Consider the following 19,558-nt stretch of genomic DNA (forward strand, 5'->3'; position numbering starts at 1 on the left):
GTTTAAAAATGTTGTACTCTTCCATTCGCAATAGTCAAAAGATGAAAACAACCCAAATGTCCAGCAGTGAATGAACAGAAAACAAATTATGATATTTTCATACAATGAGAGATTATTCAGCCATAAAAATGAAGTCCTGATACATGCTATCTATTACTTGGATGAAACTTGAAACCTTAGGTGAAAGACTGCAGACACAAAAGGCTGCATCCCATTTTTATGAAATGGTCAGGACAGGCAAATCCATAAAGACAGAAAGCGGATTAGTGGCTACCAGGGCTGGGGAGAGGGGAGGTGGGGAGAGACTGCTTAGTGGGGAGGGGACTTCCTTAGTGGGATGATGAAACTCTCCTAGAACTAGATGGAGGTGGTGGTTGTGCAACACTATAAAGGTGCTAAATCCACTGAATTGTTCACGTTTTTACATTATGCAAATTTTACCTAAACTTTTTTTTTTTTTTTTTTGAGACAGAGTCTCACTCTGTTGCCCAGGCTAGAGTGAGTGCCGTGGCGTCAGCCTAGCTCACAGCAACCTCAAACTCCTGGGCTCAAGCGATCCTCCTGCCTCAGCCTCCCAAGTAGCTGGGACTACAGGCATGTGCCACCATGCCCGGCTAATTTTTCTATATATATTTGTGGCTGTCCATATAATTTCTTTCTATTTTTAGTAGAGATGGGGTCTCGCTCTTGCTCAGGCTGGTGTCGAACTCCGGAGCTCAAACAATCCTCCTGCCTCGGCCTCCCAGAGTGCTAGGGTTACAGCTGTGACCCACTGCACCCGGCCTAAACTTTTAAGAAGAGTAAAAAACGTTGTGCCCAAATGCTGAAGTGAAGAGAGTATTCTAGGCCCCATTTCTAAAAGCTTTATTGTGTGGTCTTTTGTGTTCGGTGACAGCCTGGGTTGATTTTGTGTGGTGTGAGGCGTCTGTCTGCCTGTAGCTGACATTACTGAGTGGGTGCTCAGTCCTGTGCACAGCACCAAACACTTTTCGTGTTGTGCACCTGACCCTCACAACCACTATGGGAGGGAGGGTGTATTTCATCATCGTTATATTTTTTAAGATAAGGAGGTTTTGAAACGTGTCCAAGGTTTCCACGGACGGGGGAGACAGCCCTGACGGTCTGGTGCGGGCTGGGCTGCTGGCTGCAGCTGGGGCAAGGCTCTTCCTGTCCCTGGGCCTTGGTTTTCCCACCTGTGACAGGAGGAGCTTGGGCCGGTGCAAGGCACTTGGCTGCCGGTGCCCGGGCACAATTCCGAGCTCCCAGGCACATTCTGAGCCTCAGCGGCTGAGGCTGGGATCAGAGGGTGCCTGGTCACTTCTGAGCAGCTGGACGCTCAGCAGAGGTCTGGAGTCTGCAGACCCTGCCCTGAGGGCGGGCCCTGGGCGCCCCGGGGCAAGCTAATGAATCTCAGAGTCCAGGTTTACTCTTTTAGCCTCTATGATGGGGGTCAGACTGGCCCCCACCTCAGTGTTGGGAACCGTCATCTGTGGTCGCCGAGCTCAGGATATGGTGGCATGAATTGAAGATTATTTTTGTTGCTATCGCGACTGAGTGGTCCCTCCCTGGTGAGGCAGGAGCCCTGCCGCGGAGGAGGTGGAGGGGGCAAGGCAAGTCCCAGATAGTGTCTGGGAGCCTCGCCCAGCCCTCCAGCAGAGCACACAGGGCGGTGGCCCTCTCGGGCCCAGACCGAGTGGCAGGACTGATAAGCCCTCGGGGGACTCACACTGGGAGAAAGGGTTGGAACTTTCAGTCTCCAAAAAATCCACTTCCCTTCAAAACAGCAGCTTATGAAACAGAGTTATTAAAATTTAAAATGAGGAGAAACCCAGAGGTGTGGGTCTTAGCAGAGAAGAGTCCAGGACGTGCCCTGTAGTGAGTGAATAGAGGTTGGCTCTGGCACTTCGTTGCTCAGGAGACAAGGTAAGAGCTTAGAGCTAGGACTCAGTTGGAGACCACCTGCTCTGAATCCTGTTACTGGTGTGGAAACTGAGGTCCAGAGTGGGGCCTGCTGACTCCCAGGCCAGGGTGTGACAATGAGGTCTCATTTCTACAGTGCTGATAAGGTCAACAAACATGGACACTGAGGTGCTGCCAGTGAGGGTGACACTGGGACCCAGACCACTGCTCTGTGGGCAGTCCTGTGTCCGGGCCCTGCCAGGGCAGCCCGAGGAGGGACACACCAGGAGCTGTATGGGCTGGGATATCCCTGCACTTTTCACAGATGCTAGTGCGCCATACTTTTAACTATAGTCAGAAAAATAAACAACTAATACTCTCGCAAAGTTTACTGACAAGGCCGGGCGCGGTGGCTCACGCCTGTAATCCTAGCACTTGGGAGGCTGAGGTGGGAGGATTGCTCGAGGTCAGGAGTTCGAGACCAGCCTGAACAAGAGCGAGACCTCGTCTCTACTAAAAACAATACAAAGAAATTAGCTGGACAACTAAAAATATATAGAAAAAATTAGCCGGGCATGGTGGCACATGCCTATAGTCCCAGCTACTCAGGAGGCTGAGGCAGGAGGATCGCTTGAGCCCAGGAGTTTGAGGTGGCTGTGAGCGAGGCTGACACCACAGCACTCTAGCCCGGGCAACAGAGTGAGACTCTGTCTCAAAAAAAAAAAAAAAAAGAAGCTGGGCCTGAGGGGGTAACTGGGGGAACAGTGGGATCCTCCAAGTCTGAACCTTCCCCTGGCTCAGAGATGGCCAGCCTGGAGCCCCAAGTTCCTGGTGGGGCAGCAGCATGGCCAGGGAGTCAGAGGAGAGAGGCCTGAGACATAGTCCTGGTCCATGTGCCTGGTCACCTGAGGACTCTCAGTGCCCCTGTTCGGGAGGCCTCCGTGACCACAACTGGCCAGGCTCCCCATCCCCGTCTGCTCCACCCTCCCAGCATCATCTCTGCCCCTGCACCCGCATTTCCATCCCAGGGACACTGCTGGGAAGTGCGGGAGAACTCACAGACCTTTTGATCATACATAAAATCGAAACATAGAAGTCTGGGATAAAGGCTTGCAAAATCTGTAACAGAGGGTAACTATCCCTCACAAACACACGTAAACCATCAAAGGAGGGCAGAGAACCCACAAGGAAAATGTGAAGGCAATTCTTAGACACTGGCAGATTATTACATGATACGATTCTCTTTCTCAGAAATAATCAAAAATTGCAGCCTAGAACAAGACATCCTTTTCCTTTTTTGAAATTTTGGGACAATTAAAATAAATTCAACGCTAGGCAGCCCCATGCAAGGCAATGCCTCTGACGGTAGCAGCTGAGACATTTCAAATGCATGTGACCCTCAGCCCGGTAGGGTCAACCCACAAATCTGTCCTGCAAAATACAGTGTCAGCTCAGTGCAAGAGGGCTACTTCCAGCAGTGAAAATGCTTGTCCCTTAGTCAAGTGGTGAGGTTCCGATGCATTTGGCATGCTTGGGGAAGACTGGGGAAAAGACACGGGAGACCGTTAACTTCAGTCACTTTCTGGGGAAGCCTGGGTAGAGTGGGTGGGGTGATTTTTTCAAACAATTTTATTGAGATATAATTCACATACCATAAAGTTTATCCATTCAAAGTGTACAATTGAATGGTTTCTTGTACAAAGAGCTGTGCAACCATTAATTACCACAGTCAACTTTAGAACATTTTCAGCACTTCCTCTTAAAAAGCCCGTATCCATTAGCAGTCACTCCTCACTTCCCCCTAACGCTCCTGTCCTAGGCAGCCACTAATCTACTTTCTGTCTCTATGGATTTGCCTATTCTGGAAAGCTTACCTAAATGGAATCGTGTATTATGTATGTTTTCAAGGTTAATTCATGTACCATTACTTCATTCCTTTTTATGGCTGAATAGTATTCCATTGTATGGATTATACCGTGTTTTATTCACCCATTCATCAGGTGATGTTCAGTTGGGATGTTTCCACTTTTGGCTATTAGGAATAATATTACTAAGAACATGTGAGTCTTTGTGTGGACATACGCTTTCATTTCTTTGGCTGTATATCTAAAAGGGAGATTACTGGGTCGTATGTTAACTCTGTTTAACCTTTGAGGAAATGCCAGACTATTTCCTAAGCAGCTCGCACCTTTTCACATCCCCACCACCAGTACATAAAGATTTCAATTTCTCCACGTCCTTGCTAACGCTTGTTATTTTATCTTCTTGATTATAGCCATGCCAGTGAGCACAATGTAGCATCCTGTTGTGGTTTTGATTGACATTTGCCTAACGACTAATAATGTTGAACATCTTTTCATGTGCTTATTGGCCATTTGTTTATGTTCTTTGGAGAAATATCTGGCCATGTCCTGTGTCCATTTTTCAAAACCATTGCCTAATCCAAGGTCCCGAATATCTACTCCTATGTTTGCTTCTAAGGGGTTTTCTTTTTTGAGACAAGGTCTCGCTCTGTCACCCAGGCTGGAGCGCAGTGGCGTCATCAGAGCTCCCTGCAGCCTCCAACTCCTGGCCTCAAGCGATCCTCCAGCCCCGGCCTCCCCAAGTGCCGGGACTACAGGCGCCGACACACCCGGCCGCTTCTAAGAGTTTTGCAGTTTTAGTTCTTACATTTATTTCTGTGAGGCATTGAAACGATTTTTTTAACTTTTATCTTTTTACACTTTTATTTTATTTTTATTTTTATTATTATTTTCCCCCTCCTTCCTCCCTGTACACTTTTATTTTCAACTTGGAACTTTCTGCCCAAAGCAAGCGTTAGTTACTCCCATAATGAAAAAAAAAAACACCACCACTTCCCAATCCACACGAGCGAGCGCAGGGCTCCGCCTCGCGCCTGCGCGGGAGCGGGACCGAGGCTTCCGGGAGGCCCCGCGCCTGCGCACACGAGCGCCTGCGTCTGCTCAGTGGCGCCGGCCCGAGAGCTGGCGCCCGCTCTCAGCGCCCCTTTCTGGCCGCGTCGCGGAAGTATCGCGAGCCTGGCGGGTTGCGTGTGGCGTACGAGACTTTGCGCAGGCCTCGTCGGCCTCAGTCGGACAGGTCGTCTTCGGGTCCCCTCCACCCCCGGCCCGGCCCGGCCCCTCCCCGGGTCCCCTCCACCCCGGCCCGGCCCGGCCCCACCCCGGGCCCCTCCGCCCCCGGCCCGGCCCCTCCTCGGGCCCCTCCGCCCCCGGCCCGGCCCCTCCTCGGGCCCCTCCGCCCCGGCCCGGCCCGGCCCTGCCCCTCCTCAAGCCCTTCCTCCCGGGCCCGGCCCCTCCTCGGGCCCCTCCACCCCGGGCCCCTCCGCCCCGGCCCGGCCCCTCCCCGGGCCCCTCCGCCCCGGCCCGGCCCGTCCCCACGGCGGGATGGGGGACAACACCAGCCCCATCAGCGTGATCCTGGTGAGCTCGGGCAGCAGGGGCAATAAGCTGCTGTTCAGGTACCCCTTCCAGAGAAGCCAGGAGCACCCGGCGTCCCAGACAAGTAAGTGAGTGCTGGGCGGAGGGCCCGGACCGGAGCGGCGGACCCGCGGCCGCGCCCTCGGCAGTCGCGTTCCTGTGACTGTTCTTGTCCTGAGCGCACAGTCCATACTGCCCGTTACAGAGTGCTTGGAAAGTGCAGAAAAGGAAAAGCAAGAGAAAAACCACTCACTATTCACCACACCAAAACAGCTATCGTTAGCATTTCATCAGTCTCCGGCCTATAAAAAAAAAAAAGAATTTATGACGCGTTCATCTCAGCAAAATGTACAATCACGGACGCACCTGGAGTTGTCCTTGGCCACCTCCTCCAAGTTCTGCTCCTCCTCCCCCTCGCAGGGATAGGCACTTACCGTTTTGGTGATTGTCCCTTGTCCCTTCTGTACAGAGATACCAAATATGTGTCCGCAGGCAAACAATGTTGTTTAGGGTTTTTTTTTCCCTCACATAAATATATTGTTGTACGGTGCCGTTTTTTCCCATGAAACGCTCTGCCGTGGAGCCGGGTCCAGTTTAGTCCACAGGGATCAGCCCCTTCATGGCGGCTGTCCTGCCGCTTACTTGTGGCTTTTCACTATTGCGAGTGTTCGGTTTTTAATTTATATTTTGTTTTTAAATTATTTCCAAACTTGTTGATATGGTACAGAGTTTTCAAGGTACAAAGGTGTTTAGATTAGGAAAAGAAAGTTCTTTCCTACCGTTGACCCCCAGCCCTCCAGTTTCCATTATGGGGACAGCTCCAGTTCGCATTTTTCCTGTGCGTCTTTCCGCAGCCTTCTATGCAAATATAAGCATATGCGTGCAAGTTATTTTATTTTCTGAGCGCAAGGGAAAGCACACTACGTATTCTGTTCTGCCCGTTTCCATTTTCACCGTCCGTCTACATCTTGAATATAGAATCAGAACCATGGAGAGGCCTTGTCCTTGTTCATGACTGCAGTGGTTCCATGAAATGAACTCATGGGATTTATTCATAGTCCTCTGGTGATGGGCATTTAAGTTGTTTCAACCTTTTGCTAATACAGGCAGTACAGATGTCCTTTCTGTATTTTATCATTTTGCGAAATACCCGTAGTATGAAATCCCAGAAGTGGGTTGGTTGGGTCTAAAGGATAATGAGCATATTTATTTTTCATAGGTTAGATTTCTCAATCTTTGCTAATCCAGTAGGTGGAATTGTATCTGATACTAATTTTTTAACGTGCATTTGTTTTATGGTTGAGAGTAAGTGTGTTTTCCGGTTTTTAGAGCCATTTGGATTTCCTTTTTCAGTGAAATGACCTATTTTCACTTGGATTTTTGCCTACTTTGCCTAATTTTCTCTTGGCTTATTTGACTTTTTCCTTATAGATTTGAAGGATCTCTTCATATATTTAAGATAAAAATAGGTCTTCATGACAAAGCTATAAATACTTATCCAGTTTTTCTGTGTAGTACTTGCCAGGCAGAGTTTTGACTTTTATGGAGTCAGATTCTCAGTCTAATCTTTTGTGTTTTCTGTTTTTTTAGATGACGTAAGCAACAGAAAATTATTTTCTCATATCCTGGAGGTTAGAAGTCCAAGATCAAGATGTAGGGTTGGTTTCCTCTGAGGCCTCTCTCCTCAGCTTTTAGATGATTATCTCCCTCTGTTTTCTGAGTTTTGTAATGCATAGAAAGGCCTTCTGCTCTCCAGAATTATTAACAACAAAAAAAGCCTTCCATAGTTTTCTCTAGAAAGTTCATTGGCTTGATTTTAAATGTGTTTATCTTGGCGTAAGGTGAGTCCTCTTCCTACGAGCTGGTATTTTCTGGGCACTTGCTGAGAGTTGTGCCCGCACCGCTCGGTTGCTTGTGGAGCCCTGCGGAGTGGGAGCTGTGACATCCAAGATGCGGCTAAAGGGGGCACTGCGGCCAGCGAGTCATTGGTCCAAGAGCCAGCATAATTTTTTCTGTATGGCCACCTAGTCCTAACATGATTTTATTGAATAATTCACCTTGCCTCCACTGATTGATTCTGTTGCCTTTGTCACATACTAAATTTCCATGTTAATTTGGATCTATTTTTGACCTTTCTTATTTTTTCAATGGTCTGTTTGTCCCATACTAATTAATTATTGTAACTTTATACTATGTTATTATACTATTAGGCTAGATAAATTTTTTGTCGTTATTTTTCTTTTTCAGCATTATCTTGGCTGTTCTTAATTACTTTTCCCTGTAAACTTTAGCATCAAGGGCATTAGGGCCCACCCCCAAGCCACTGGTGTTTTATTGGAGGTAGCTTTAAATGTGTTAACTGGGAAGGCATCTTTTTTTTTTTTCACATTTTTTTTTTTTTTATTTCATCTTATTGTTATTGGGAAGGCATCTTGATGTTGAATCTTCCCACTCAAGAACACGCTAGGTTTTCTAGTCATTCTTTTCTCCCGTGTTAGCATTGCCATTATCTTTATGGGCCTTTTGCACTCTTCTTAGGTTCATCACTAGGTTTTTAAGATTTATTACTCTGGTAAAGTATTGTTATTTGTATGTATGGAGGCTATTGCTGTATGTACATTTAAAAATTCTTTCTTTTGCTCATGCTGTTTCCCTCATGTACTGAGAGGGTGTGTGGGCATACAGGCACACTTCATTTTATTGTGTTTTATACAAGTTGAAGCTTTGTGGCAATCCTGTGTCAAGCAAGTCTCTCTGTGCCATCTCCAACAGCATGTACTCACTTTGTGTGTCCGTGTCACATTTTGGTGATTCCTGCACTGTTTCAAACTTTATTATTATGTCTATCATGGTGATCAGTGATCCTTGATGTTAATATTGTAATTGTTCTGAGTGCCACAAACCACTCCAACGTAAGACTGGGAACTTCGTCAGTGAACGTATGTGTTCTGACTATTCTGACTGGCTGTTCCCCATCTCTTTCCCTGTTCTTTGGCCTCCCTATTCCCTGAGACACGACAGTATTGAAATTGAGCCAGTGAATGACCCTACAGTGCCTCTCAGTTTTTAAGTGAAATGAAGAGTCTCATGTCTCTCACTTTAAATCAAAAGAAATGATTAAGCTTAGTGAGGAAGGTGTGTCGAAAGCTCAGCTGGGTCGAAAGTTATTTCTCTTATCCCAAACAGTTCGCCAAGTTGTGAATGCAAAGAAAAAGTTCTTGAATAAAATGGGAAGTGTTACTCCAAGCTGGGTGCAAAGGTGAGCGCCTGTAGTCCTAGCTACTAGGGAGGTGAGACAGGCAGATCCCTTGAGTCCACTGGCTTAAATCCAGCCTGGACAACATAGCAAGACCTACTTTCTTTAAAAACAAAACAAAACAAAACAAAAAAACAAGTATTACTCCAGTGAACACCCGAATGATAAGAAAGTGAAATAGCCTCATTGCTGTTACGGAGAAAGTTTAGTGGTCTGGATAGAAGACCCAACTGGCCAAGACAAAACCTAATCCGGAGCAAGGCCTTAACTCTCTTTAATTCTGCGAAGGCCGAGAGAGGTGAGGAAGCTGGAGAAGACAAGTTTGAAGCTAGCAGTGGCTGGTTAACAGGACGTAAGGAAAGCGGCCATGTCCATAACAGGAAAGTGCGAGGTGAAGCGGCAAGTGCTGGTGCGGAAGTTGTAGCAAGTTACTCAGAAGGTCCAGGTAAGATCCCTGGTGAAGGTGGCGACACTAAACAGCGGATTTTCAGTGCAGATGAAACGGCCTTAGACTGGAAGAAGGTGCCATCTGGGACTTCCATACCTGGAGAGAAGCCTGGCTTCAGAGCTTCAAAGGACTCGCTGACTTTCTTGTTAGAGGCTACTGCAGTTAGTGATCTTGAGTTGAAGCCAGTGCTCATTTACCATCTTGAAAGTCTTAGGGCCCTTCAGAATTGTGCTAAATCTCCTCTGCCTGGACGACGATACATCTGTTTACAGCATGGTTTACTGAATTCCTCATATCTCACTGCAACCTCAAACTCCTGGGTTTGAGCGCTCCTGAGTAGCTGGGACTGCAGGCACGTACTACCGTGCCTGGCTCATTTTTTGTTTCTATTTTTAGTTGCTTGGCTAACTTTTTCTATTTTTTTTTTTTTTAGTAGAGATGGGGTCTCACTCTTGCTCAGGCTGGTCTCGAACTCATGACCTCAAGTGATCCTCCCACCTCGGCCTCCCAGAGTGCTAGGATTACAGGCGTGAGCCATTGTGCTCGGCCTAGATATTTCAATATTTGTGTCTGGCTTATTTCACTCAGCATAAGGTTTTCAAGGTTCATCCATGTTCACTCCTTTTTCTGTCTGAATTATATTCTATTGTATGGATAGGCCACTTTTAGAAAACGTGGATTTTAATGGCTCCGTAATCCTGTGTGTGGAGGGATCATGCTTTCTTAGCCATTCTCCCCTTTTTGCCCTCGCTCAGATAAGCCACGTAGCAGATATGCTGTTAACAACATGGGCGACCACACTGAAGACCAGGATGGCGACTCCAGGTAAGGACTCTGTGGTCACCCCAGGACGGGGCACATCCTGGTCCCGGGCCTGGGCAGAGCCCCAGCTTTCTGTTGACTCAGATGTTTTCTCCCTTGAGAAATCCGGTGTCCTTTTTTTTTCCCATTTAGTGGGTGCTTTCAGGTAGCACAGAGCTGAGGATCGCACTGCCGGCCTCTGGCTTGCAGAGGTGATTTGGGCACGCCTTCCAGTTTGGGGCTGTGTGCTCGTCAGAGCAGGTCTGAGAACAGATGAGGCCGTGTCCACGTGGGGTGTTTGTCTCCTACGAGAGAACACAGAGGAAAGCAGACCCCCGTGTTGTCCTTGGATCTGACGCCTTGCGCATTACCTGGACGTCAGAGCAGGTGCTCAGGTGCAGCGCAGCCTGGTCAGGTCCCTTCTGAGTGGCCGGGCTTAGGTGGTGGTACGGGCAGGGGGCTGAGAGCTGGGCGGTGTGACCCCGGACGCTCTTCTAGTTACAGATGAAAGGCGGGTCCTGTTCCTTCCGGTGTTTGCTCCCTCTGTTCTCTCCAGGAGGTGCTATGAGAGTAGAAACTTCAGAAATGACTATTTCTGCCTTTTAATGTTGTTTTAGAACTTAGCAAATGTTAACATAGGCCTAGATAAAGGAGAAAAGATCGTAAGTTACTGGCCTGGGGGTTTGCCTAAGCACAGACGGGGTCTGCGTGGGGCGAGGGACTTGCCCTCCCCTGTCCCAGGAGAAGCTAGCGGAGATCCCCGCGCTGGGCCTTTGCCAGGCAGTCTCTCGCACGGCCTCTCCCCAGGTCTCTGACAGGGCGCCACCCCTGCCGCAACGTGCAGTTCTAGGGGTGATTTTTATCCTCTTTTGTAAGGGTGCTGGGGCCTCTGGCATGACCGATGGCTGCCTTTGAGGGGAGTGATCTTTGGGAGCGGGGCCAGCAGGCGGGGGGAGCAGGGGATGGGCGTTGTTGGACACACCAGGGATGACCTTCTCGATGTAGAGCTGTGGTGGTTCTGTCCTTTAAAAGTGGTGGCTGGGAGCAAACTCCTGTTTGTCAGAGGCACGTAGAAAAGTTTGCCCCTCACGCTGGCCAGCTGCGTCTTGTCCTCCCTCCACCGGTGCCGCGGAGAAGCTTAGGGCAGAACTTGCTGCCGCCCACCCCATGCCCTCCTCGCCCCAGGCTGCAGTGGATGTGAGGCTCGGGCTGCTGAAGACTCCGGAAGGGTTCTTGGCAGTGTCTCTGCAGAGAGATGTCCTAGGAAGGCTGGCGGTGCCTAATTCCCACAGTTATTTTTAGAGACGTATAATAAAATGACCACGAGGGTGTTTTCTAGGGAATTAATTCAATATTTGACTTAATGAAGAGGGAAAACTGCGGAAGGGGAGTGGTTCTCTCTAGACTCTCTTATTCAATTTAAGGGTTGCTCCATTTGGGAATTTTAACACGTAGCGTCTGTGCCTCCCACTGTGCACCCCGGTGTTTTCAGGGTTCGGCGAATACCCGCAGGGCCCCAGTTCCCCTCCTGCTTTGTTCTGTCACCCAGGCTCCCCGGCCCTGCTCTGCCCCGTCTAGCTCAGAGCACCTTCCTGGAACGAGGCAGCGAAGGCGGGTCAGGCCCATTCTCGTGTCTTCCCTGGTGGTCGTTCTCAGAGGGGCTTTTCTTTCTGGAGCCGTGGGCTGTTCCTGCTTTGCCAGACTGAAGCGGTGTTGCCAGGCTGCAGGTCAGCTCCGAGTGGCCAGGCCGGCCTCAGGGAAGCGGGGACAGCAGAGCTGTGCTGCCCAGCATTGCAGGCCCTGTCCAGCCAGGGTGGCTGTTTGACTTGAAATTAACTCAGATTACACAAAATAAAACACTCATTTTCTTAGTTGTACTGGCCACATTTTAGGTGCTCAGTGGCTTCCCGGGACCAGTGGCTACTGTACTCAATGGCTCAGATTTGAAATATTTGCATCGTCGTGCCAAGTTCTGCGGCACAGCGCTGGCTTAGGGAGCGTAAGGTGCATCGTCAAGATGCGTTTCAGGGTGTCGGGATTAGCTGTTCCTTATTTTTTATAGCCCTTTTCTAGAATTCAATAAGGAGAAAAGAAAATGGATATTGTGCAGTGTCCCTAAAGCTTGAAATTCGAGGTCAGAAAGGTTGCAGTGTTCCTGTGGGTTGGGTGCGAGGGGCTGGGAAGCTCACACGTCAAGGCACCGCGTGTCCCCCACGGTGGTAGGGGAGCCCCCAAGAGAAGTCTGAGGGAAACCTGGTGTCTGTCAGAAAGGCTGACGTGCGGCTGCCGCCTCCCCGCGTGGGCAGCACGTCCTGGCCCCGCTCTCGGAGACTCGAGCGGGAAGCTTGGAGAAAAGATGATTCCTTTTATTGTCAAAATTGTCTGAAATCCTTATACTTTAAACACAATCCAGAAGACCTTCCCAGTTCTGTCTCTACCCTTTAACTCTGGGATGCGGATGCCATTGTGAGGCTGTGGCATCTGGTGACACTGCTGCCCCCCTCGGGCCTGGCCGCTTGTCGTGCCGCCGTGGGTCCAGCTTGCGGTGCAGCTGGGTCCTAGGCCGGGTGTCTAGGCCGGGCAGGCGCTGTCCAGCTCCCAGCACGCAGATCCTCCCAGCAGGGCCACGGGGGCCTCCAGCCGGCCTCTTTGGGCAGCGTTGCCTCCGCTGTCGTGTGTTTATAGCCCCGCACTGATGTGGTGGGAAGATGCCCCTTTATTCCCGTAGCTGGGATTGATGCACAAGAAGGTGGCAGTTGTGTCCCCAGGTTTAAACGTTCCCCAGCTCCTCCCTGGCCCAGCCACTGCGCCCACACTGCAGGGCGGTGAGCCGGGACAGGGGCAGGCTCGGGCCCAGGCCGGACTCCTGCTGTGCATCCGACAGTGAGTGGGGGCCCATTCTGTGGGCTGAGCCCTAACGTCACAGTCTTCTGTAGACACCCGGGGGGGGCGCGTCACCTCCACCTCTTCTTCCCAGAGCCAGCCAGTGCCACAGGGACATCCGCGTCTCAGTGAGTGGGTGCTTCCTCAGAGGGGCAGACGCACGTCCAGACTGTGCTCCCGTCGGGAGGTGGGACTTTGCTGACCCTCGGAAGCCCGGTGTGCTCGCTCCTCCCCTCGGGGCGCAAAGGGCTTGCGTTGTGCCTTGTCCATTTGTAGGACGTGAAACTCAGATTCCGGCGTGTAGGGTTCTGACTTTCTGGACCATCTTGGAAAAGTCCATAAAACCTAGCCCTTTAGTACTGCGCACCCCGGTGAGCCACGGTCTGTGAGCTGCGGGGGAAAGGGCTCCCTCCGTGCGTGTTTCTCCTGTGTGGGTCTTCGGCCGTGTGCCGTGGCAGGGCGCCCCCCTCGTTTCCCCTCTTGGATTCAGGACCCCTTTCTCTTTTCAGGATACATAGAAAGCAGCATGTCCCAGAACAAAAACTCTGCAGAGGAACATAAGTTCCTAAACTCTTCTAAAAAATGCACGTTGCGTAGTGACGCAGCCCAGATGTTTTCTGACACTGACATGTGTGGATCTGCCGTGCCTGTGTGGTCGCTCCCGCCAGGGGCTCAGGGAGGTCAGCTGTGCAGACAGTCACAGCATCCTGAGAACGGGGGCTGATGACAGTCGCACGACACTACAGCTGCTGGAAGGCTTTTGCCTGTGAGGGTCTTCTGGGGTCCCATGTAGACAGGTTCTTACCACACAGGTGAGACACTTGGGCACAGGCATCCCGCTGATGCGTACGGTGCTGGGTCTCACCCGGCTCTTCCAGCCCTGTTCTTGCTTCTGAGAAGTGACTCTCCTTCCTGCCCAGCCTGTATTTATGTGTAAGAAAACCCCATGGTAAGTGTTCAACATGGGGAGTGTACATATCCTCTTTCTTGCCCAGTAAGTCGCTTAGTCTTGACACCCAGCAGTTAATGCTTAATAGTGGTACTTCTGCTAGACTGGAGCACTGTTTTTATAAAACAGCCTTGTAACTTTTCATGTTTTTTTTTTTTAAAAAAAAAACAAAACAATATGTTTTTGTTTGGTCTTGATGGTCCTGTTCCTATTTCAGTGAGCCATGTCCTCCAACCGATGAGCAGTTGGTTGCAGGGTAAGACCAAGACGTCTCCACCATCCTTCTGTCCTGATCCTGCTGCCTTCTCTCCTTGTAATTGTGCTTCATTCCTGATTTCCCTCCACGTTGGAGAATGACTAACGAGGCACAAAGGCCGTGGCTTGGACCTCACTGCCCCGCCCCCGACAGGCGCCCAGACTCCCCCATGGCCCTGCCCTTTCTCTGCCCAGTTCTTTAGCTATGTCACATTACCCAAGAGGCCAAGGCGTGGTTAGCTGGCACCACGGAGACCTCTGGGACCAGGCATGTCACACAAACCTTCTCCTCCAGGTAGGCAGCAGTAGTCTCGTCAGGGGCGTGGGTGAGCAGGGGTGAGGCGTCTTGGCTCCCTAGCTCACTGCCACCCCAGAGAGAGCAGTGATCATTGCCCCTCGTCTTCATTTTTCAGAGGGCCTTCGTGGGAGGCCTCTCCCAGGGGGTGGGCGTTAAGCGTGATACTCAGGCTTAGGTGGGGTTGGATGTGCCCAGTAGAGGCAAGCGTGTTCCCCCGGAGTTGGTACAGTGCTGTTCCAGGAGGGCAGGGTGGCGGGACTCTGTCTTCCCCTTGACAGTGCGTCTCCTCTGGACCTTGGAGGTGCACACAGGTCCATAAGCCCTGGGGAGAGTTGCGTCCCTTCCACGCCGTCCTCCCTTCCCTCTTTTGGCCCAAACAGAGAACAAGCCCTGCTCCAGAATGGCTCAGCAGGAATAGGAGGTCCTGGCCTATTTTCCAGGTAGGCTGGTTCATCTTCCTAAATGTGTTTTCCTTGAAGTTCCAAGTTATTCAAGGATTTTTTAGTTTTTGTAACAGCTATTTTATTGTGTTGCAGTACATTTATCAGGCCTTTTACCATCAAAACAAAGGAAAATGGCCAGGTACAGTGGCTCATGCCTTAATCCCAACACTTTGGGAAGCTGAGGTAGGAGGACTGCTTGAGGGCAGGAGTTTGAGACCAGCCTGGCCAGCACAATGAGACCTGTCTCTACAAAAACTTTTCTTAAAAAATTAGCCAGGCATGGTGGCACTTGCCTGTAGTTCCAGCTACTCGCGAGGCTGAGGCAAGAGGATTGCTCGAGGCTGCAGTGAGCTGTGATCACGCCACTACACTCCAGCCTGGGTGACAGAACAAGACCTTGTCTCAAAAAAAAAAAGGGGGGGGGGGAAGGACTTTTACAGATTTTAGAAACAAAAAACAGTGTCACTTGTTTGTGGTTCAGTTTGCTATTTATGAGTTATGCCCTCTCCCCTAATTGCATGATATAATTCTGTCTTTGTGCACATTACATTACCAGACACACTACTGAAGTATAAAGACACTCAAGTGTTTTTTCATCATACATGTGTAATATGAAGATGACTAATATTCCATCATCTGGCCGTGCAAGTTTTAACCTCAGCAGCGCACGGCTTTCCAGTTTGTTCCCTTTACAATCTCGAGGAAAGAGCCTTTTATTTGGTGTCCGGTGGCGCTTTGGGATTTAGTATTTGTACGTGTGAACTGGGCTACCGTCGCTTGCCTCTGAGAGTCCCGGGCCCATCCCACAAGCCAACTAACTTAGGTCCCTGGACTGGTGCCTGAGGGCCAGGGCTGAGGCATGTCTTTGGCTCTTCGTGGCAGAGCAGCGGTTTTCGGTGGAGATTTTTGACTATCACAGGAACAGGTGAGCTTCTGGAGTAGGGGAGGTTATTTTTCTATCTGTTATCTCTGCGTCCCATGAGGCACAGGGTGGCAGAGTGGAGGGCGCTGTTTGTTGAGATGGTGTGTAAAATGTTGGCACTGGACCAGTGGCTGGAGCAGAAGTGTTTGGTGAGGCTTTAATTCCCCACACCCTTCTTAAACATCACCATGTCCCCTCGGATGGGAGTTCCGGGACAGAGCGAGCCCTTTAGGGTTGGGAGAAAGCACACGATGCCTGTGGCCTGAGACACGGGAATCTCGCACCTCTGGTTTAGTCATTCCAGAGGGCCGTATTCCAGGGAAGGAGAGACCCGCAATGGACGGCCAGAGACTTGGCTTGGGTCTGCATTTCCCAGGATGCCTCTGACAAGATTGGTTTTGGAAGGTCCAACTACCCCCTGACCATGTGAGAGCAAGGAGCCTGTTGAGGTCACACCCTCTGCATCTTGTGTGTGCGTGGCCGGGGGCACTGGGACAGTGAGGTGCTGTGCCAGCTGAGGAGGAAGGCTGGAGACCAGCATGAGTCCCCAGGCCTTGGCCACCCCAGGCTCCCCGGTGGCCTGGGAGAGACTTAGAAAGAATCCCCCAGCTGCTTGTGTGCATTTTGGGCTGTTTGCTCAAGGGTGACTCTAGGTCAGTTCTCTTACGGCCCTGCTTTGTGTGAGGACCCCTGGAACAAATGGCCCTGTTCCTGGGTCTGCGTTATCCCAGATCATTGGCTGCGACAAAGTTGAGCAGCCGTAGCAGCGGGTCAAAGCAGACCTTCCTTTTTCGTCATTAAGTGGAGGAGTTGTGATGTTAGTGCCCCGCCCTCACCGAGAGGGCCTGCAGGAGAGCGGCATGACAGACACACACGGGAGCGCGTGTCCTCGTGGTCTCTTCTGGGCGTCTCCCTGCACGGGGCAGAAGACGGCTCTGGGGGAGCTGGAGCTGCCCTCCCCAAGACGGTGCAGCCTCTTGACTCAGATACTGGGGTCAGTTTTCCTGGGTGGAGAGACGAGCACGGGACTTCTGTCTTTAGGCCCCGATCAGACACAGGCATCTGTGTTTCTGGTGCAGAGGCCTTCAGAGATAAGAGCCAGCGCCCTCCCGGGCAGCCCTGCAGGGACTCTCCCTTATCCGGACCCCCCAGGCAGGAGGGAGCAGGGGTGCAGTAAGGGGACACGGTGTACAGATGTCCCTCAGAGAGGCTGAGCTCTCACCCACACCACAGCGGTTCCCACTGCTCCGTGGCACCCAGTCGTGCGCACTCTGCGTTTGTGCCATTTGGAAGTAACCATAATCACAGTGGGTCTGACATTGTACACAGAGTTTCTTCCCTGATAGGATCTGGGAAGGGCAGGTGTTGGCATGGTGCAGGGCCAGGTAGCCATGCTTTGAGCAAGGTAGTCGGCAGCTTGCACACGGGGCCGAGCGCTGTCCCCTGCCCTTTACATGGCACTGTGGGGGAGGGGCTGGAGGTTGGAGGGTGCCCCCCAGCAAACCTGAGCACAGTCGGGAGAGGCCCCCTCTGCCCACGAGCCTTAAGGAGCAGCCCCTCAGAGCAGTGCCAGCTCTAGCTGATCCTCCTTTGGAAAGCAAACTGCCACTGTTTCTCTCCTGGATTTTGTAGAGCACGCCGAGAAATGAAGCATGTGCCTTCAGTCTGTGCTGCTCATGCCTTTTACCTGGTAGTTCTGGTGATTTTACATCCCTAACCTGGGCAGTGCTTCAGAAGGGCAAGCGATAGAAGCTTCCGTCAGCAGTGGGGGCTGAGCAACTGTATCAAGCTGCCATATACTGAGACGCTTCCCCTCTGGGGCCGGTGGGGCACGGTGCTGTGATACTTTGTTAACATGTTTTCACTCTACCTTTTTTTAATTTTAAGGTTTTCAGATGTTATTCTGGCAACAATTTTGGCAACCAAGTCTGAAATGTGTGGCCAAAAATTTGAACTGAAGATTGATAACGTACGGTTTGTTGGGCACCCAACACTGCTGCAGCATGCTCTGGGGCAGGTAGGCTTCTTCCTGGGCAGGTGTGGCCCTCCCTGGGCAGGTGTGGCCCCCCCTGGGCAGGTGTGGCCCTCCCTGGGCAGGTGTGGCCCCCCCTGGGCAGGTGTGGCTCTCCCTGGGCAGGTGTGGCCCTCCCTGGGCAGGTATGGCTCTCCCTGGGCAGGTATGGCTCTCCCTGGGCAGGTGTGGCCCTCCCTGGGCAGGTGTGGCCCTCCCTGGGCAGGTGTGGCTCTCCCTGGGCAGGTGTGGCCCCCCCTGGGCAGGTGTGGCCCCCCCTGGGCAGGTGTGGCCCCCCCTGGGCAGGTAGGCTTCTTCCTGGGCAGGTGTGGCCCTCCCTGGGCAGGTGCGGCCCTCTCTGGGCAGGTAGGCTTCTTCCTGGGCAGGTGTGGCCCTCCCTGGGCAGGTGTGGCCCCCCCTGGGCAGGTGTGGCCCCCCCTGGGCAGGTGTGGCCCCCCCTGGGCAGGTGTGGCCCTCTCTGGGCAGGTAGGCTTCTTCCTGGGCAGGTAGGCTTCTTCCTGGGCAGGTGTGGCTCTCCCTGGGCAGGTGTGGCCCTCCCTGGGCAGGTGTGGCCCTCCCTGGGCAGGCAGGCCTGGGCCATCCTAGCTGGGGACCTCAGGCTGAGGCTGACGCCAGCTCTGGTGAAGGCAGCCATTGGGCTGCAGATGTGATCAGGCACTTGCTATGAGCTGTGCATCTTCATAGGCCCTGGGGACCCAGCAGAAGAAAGACAGGCGGCCTTGCCCCCCGATATTTCAGTCCCTTCTCGTAGCCTTTGCTGTTCGCATTCTGGGTCTCTGCTGTATGCGTCCCTTTATGAGTAGGATGTCTATTTCCAGGGGAGGCCAAGAGAATGAGTTAACGGCATCTGTCAAACTCCGGAACTTCCTACAAAGTGGTGCAAGCATTTCTTCTTATTAAATGATATTCTAATAGCCAGTATTATTATTTAGCACTTACTATTGTGCTAACCTCACTATGTGTTCCCCAGTGAGTGAGTGTCACAGCACTGAGGAGTGTTAGCGAGGTGGAATCCACTGTTACCCGGGGGACTTGGACACCAGGGCCTGCCCGTCAGCCCTTCCTTCCCATGCAGGCAGGATCAGTGACAACAGGACGCAGATTCCGTAGGGTTCCGTACAACAGTGTGAGATTTAGCGGCATTTATACACTGCAGAAATTGTGTGAGGTTCTGTGATGTGATTTGCAAAGCTCCGTGAATAAGCCCATGGAAGGAGCTTCTGAGGCAGCTGGATGTGTTTGGCCCCGTGGACGGCACCCTTCCTTCTCACCAGGGCCCCCCCAGCTGGGGCTCAGTCCCCTGTCTGCGGGCGATGGAGGGGACAGCTGGCCACTTGCTGATAGTCATGCTCTGCAGAGCTGGAGCCACTGGCGGGGGTGGGGATGTGTGCTGGGGCAGCCCGTGGCTCTGACTCCTCCTGGTGGCAGCGCTTGTAGTTGACTTCCAGGCGCTCTGTGGTGCCCCTGCTAATGCTTCTTTTGAGCGCCCTGGTTTGGGGACCAAAGCTGGCTGGGGGCCAGAGTGAGGAGCACAGAAATAAGTAGTTGGATCCGCCTCACCGAGGCCTGCTCAGGCCTCTGCCGGCCGTAAGCATTGTGCTGTCTGAATTGTCCTGAGCACTTGTCCCACCTGGTGTAGAAGCTTGGGTGGGTGCAGGTGGACACTGTGGGTGGCAGTGGGGTGTGGGTCTGGGTCTGGGTCCTCCCCCCCCCCCCGAGCCCCCTCCGTCTGTCTGCTCTGGGCATTGCCAGCTCCTGTGGACTGGGGTGCTCAGAGTGCTGACCTTCGCCCTCGTGTCACAGCTGTGACTCTCTCTCCAGTGGGCACTCCTCCAGAGCAAGGTCACTGGTTGCTTTTCAAAGACCCTGGGGTCCGGTTTTCTCTGGTTCTGCTACACTCTGGGCCTTCCCCATGCCTGAAGTAGAATAGCTCTA

The 19,558-nt window shown here is 51.9% G+C and overlaps 1 protein-coding gene across 4 annotated transcripts in view; it reads left to right on the forward strand.

The window, feature by feature from the left end:
- The first annotated feature begins 5,283 nt into the window (after nucleotides 1-5,283).
- The window catches only part of NPRL3 (NPR3 like, GATOR1 complex subunit), a 41,843-nt gene continuing 27,568 nt past the window's right edge, over nucleotides 5,284-19,558 (forward strand). For 2 of the 4 annotated variants that reach the window (XM_069487217.1, XM_069487219.1), the window contains exons 1-3: nucleotides 5,284-5,421; nucleotides 9,796-9,865; nucleotides 17,479-17,608. In XM_069487217.1, coding sequence (XP_069343318.1) covers nucleotides 5,304-5,421; nucleotides 9,796-9,865; nucleotides 17,479-17,608 — 318 coding nt within the window. In that variant the 5' untranslated portion in view covers nucleotides 5,284-5,303. Of the gene's footprint in view, nucleotides 5,422-9,795; nucleotides 9,866-13,890; nucleotides 13,930-17,478; nucleotides 17,609-19,558 lie in introns of all 4 variants that reach the window. The other 2 variants (XM_069487218.1, XM_069487222.1) reach the window with 2 other exon arrangements.

The sequence above is a fragment of the Eulemur rufifrons genome, chromosome 14, assembly GCF_041146395.1.
Source record: "Eulemur rufifrons isolate Redbay chromosome 14, OSU_ERuf_1, whole genome shotgun sequence".
In the NCBI taxonomy this organism is placed as follows: Eukaryota; Metazoa; Chordata; class Mammalia; order Primates; family Lemuridae; genus Eulemur; species Eulemur rufifrons.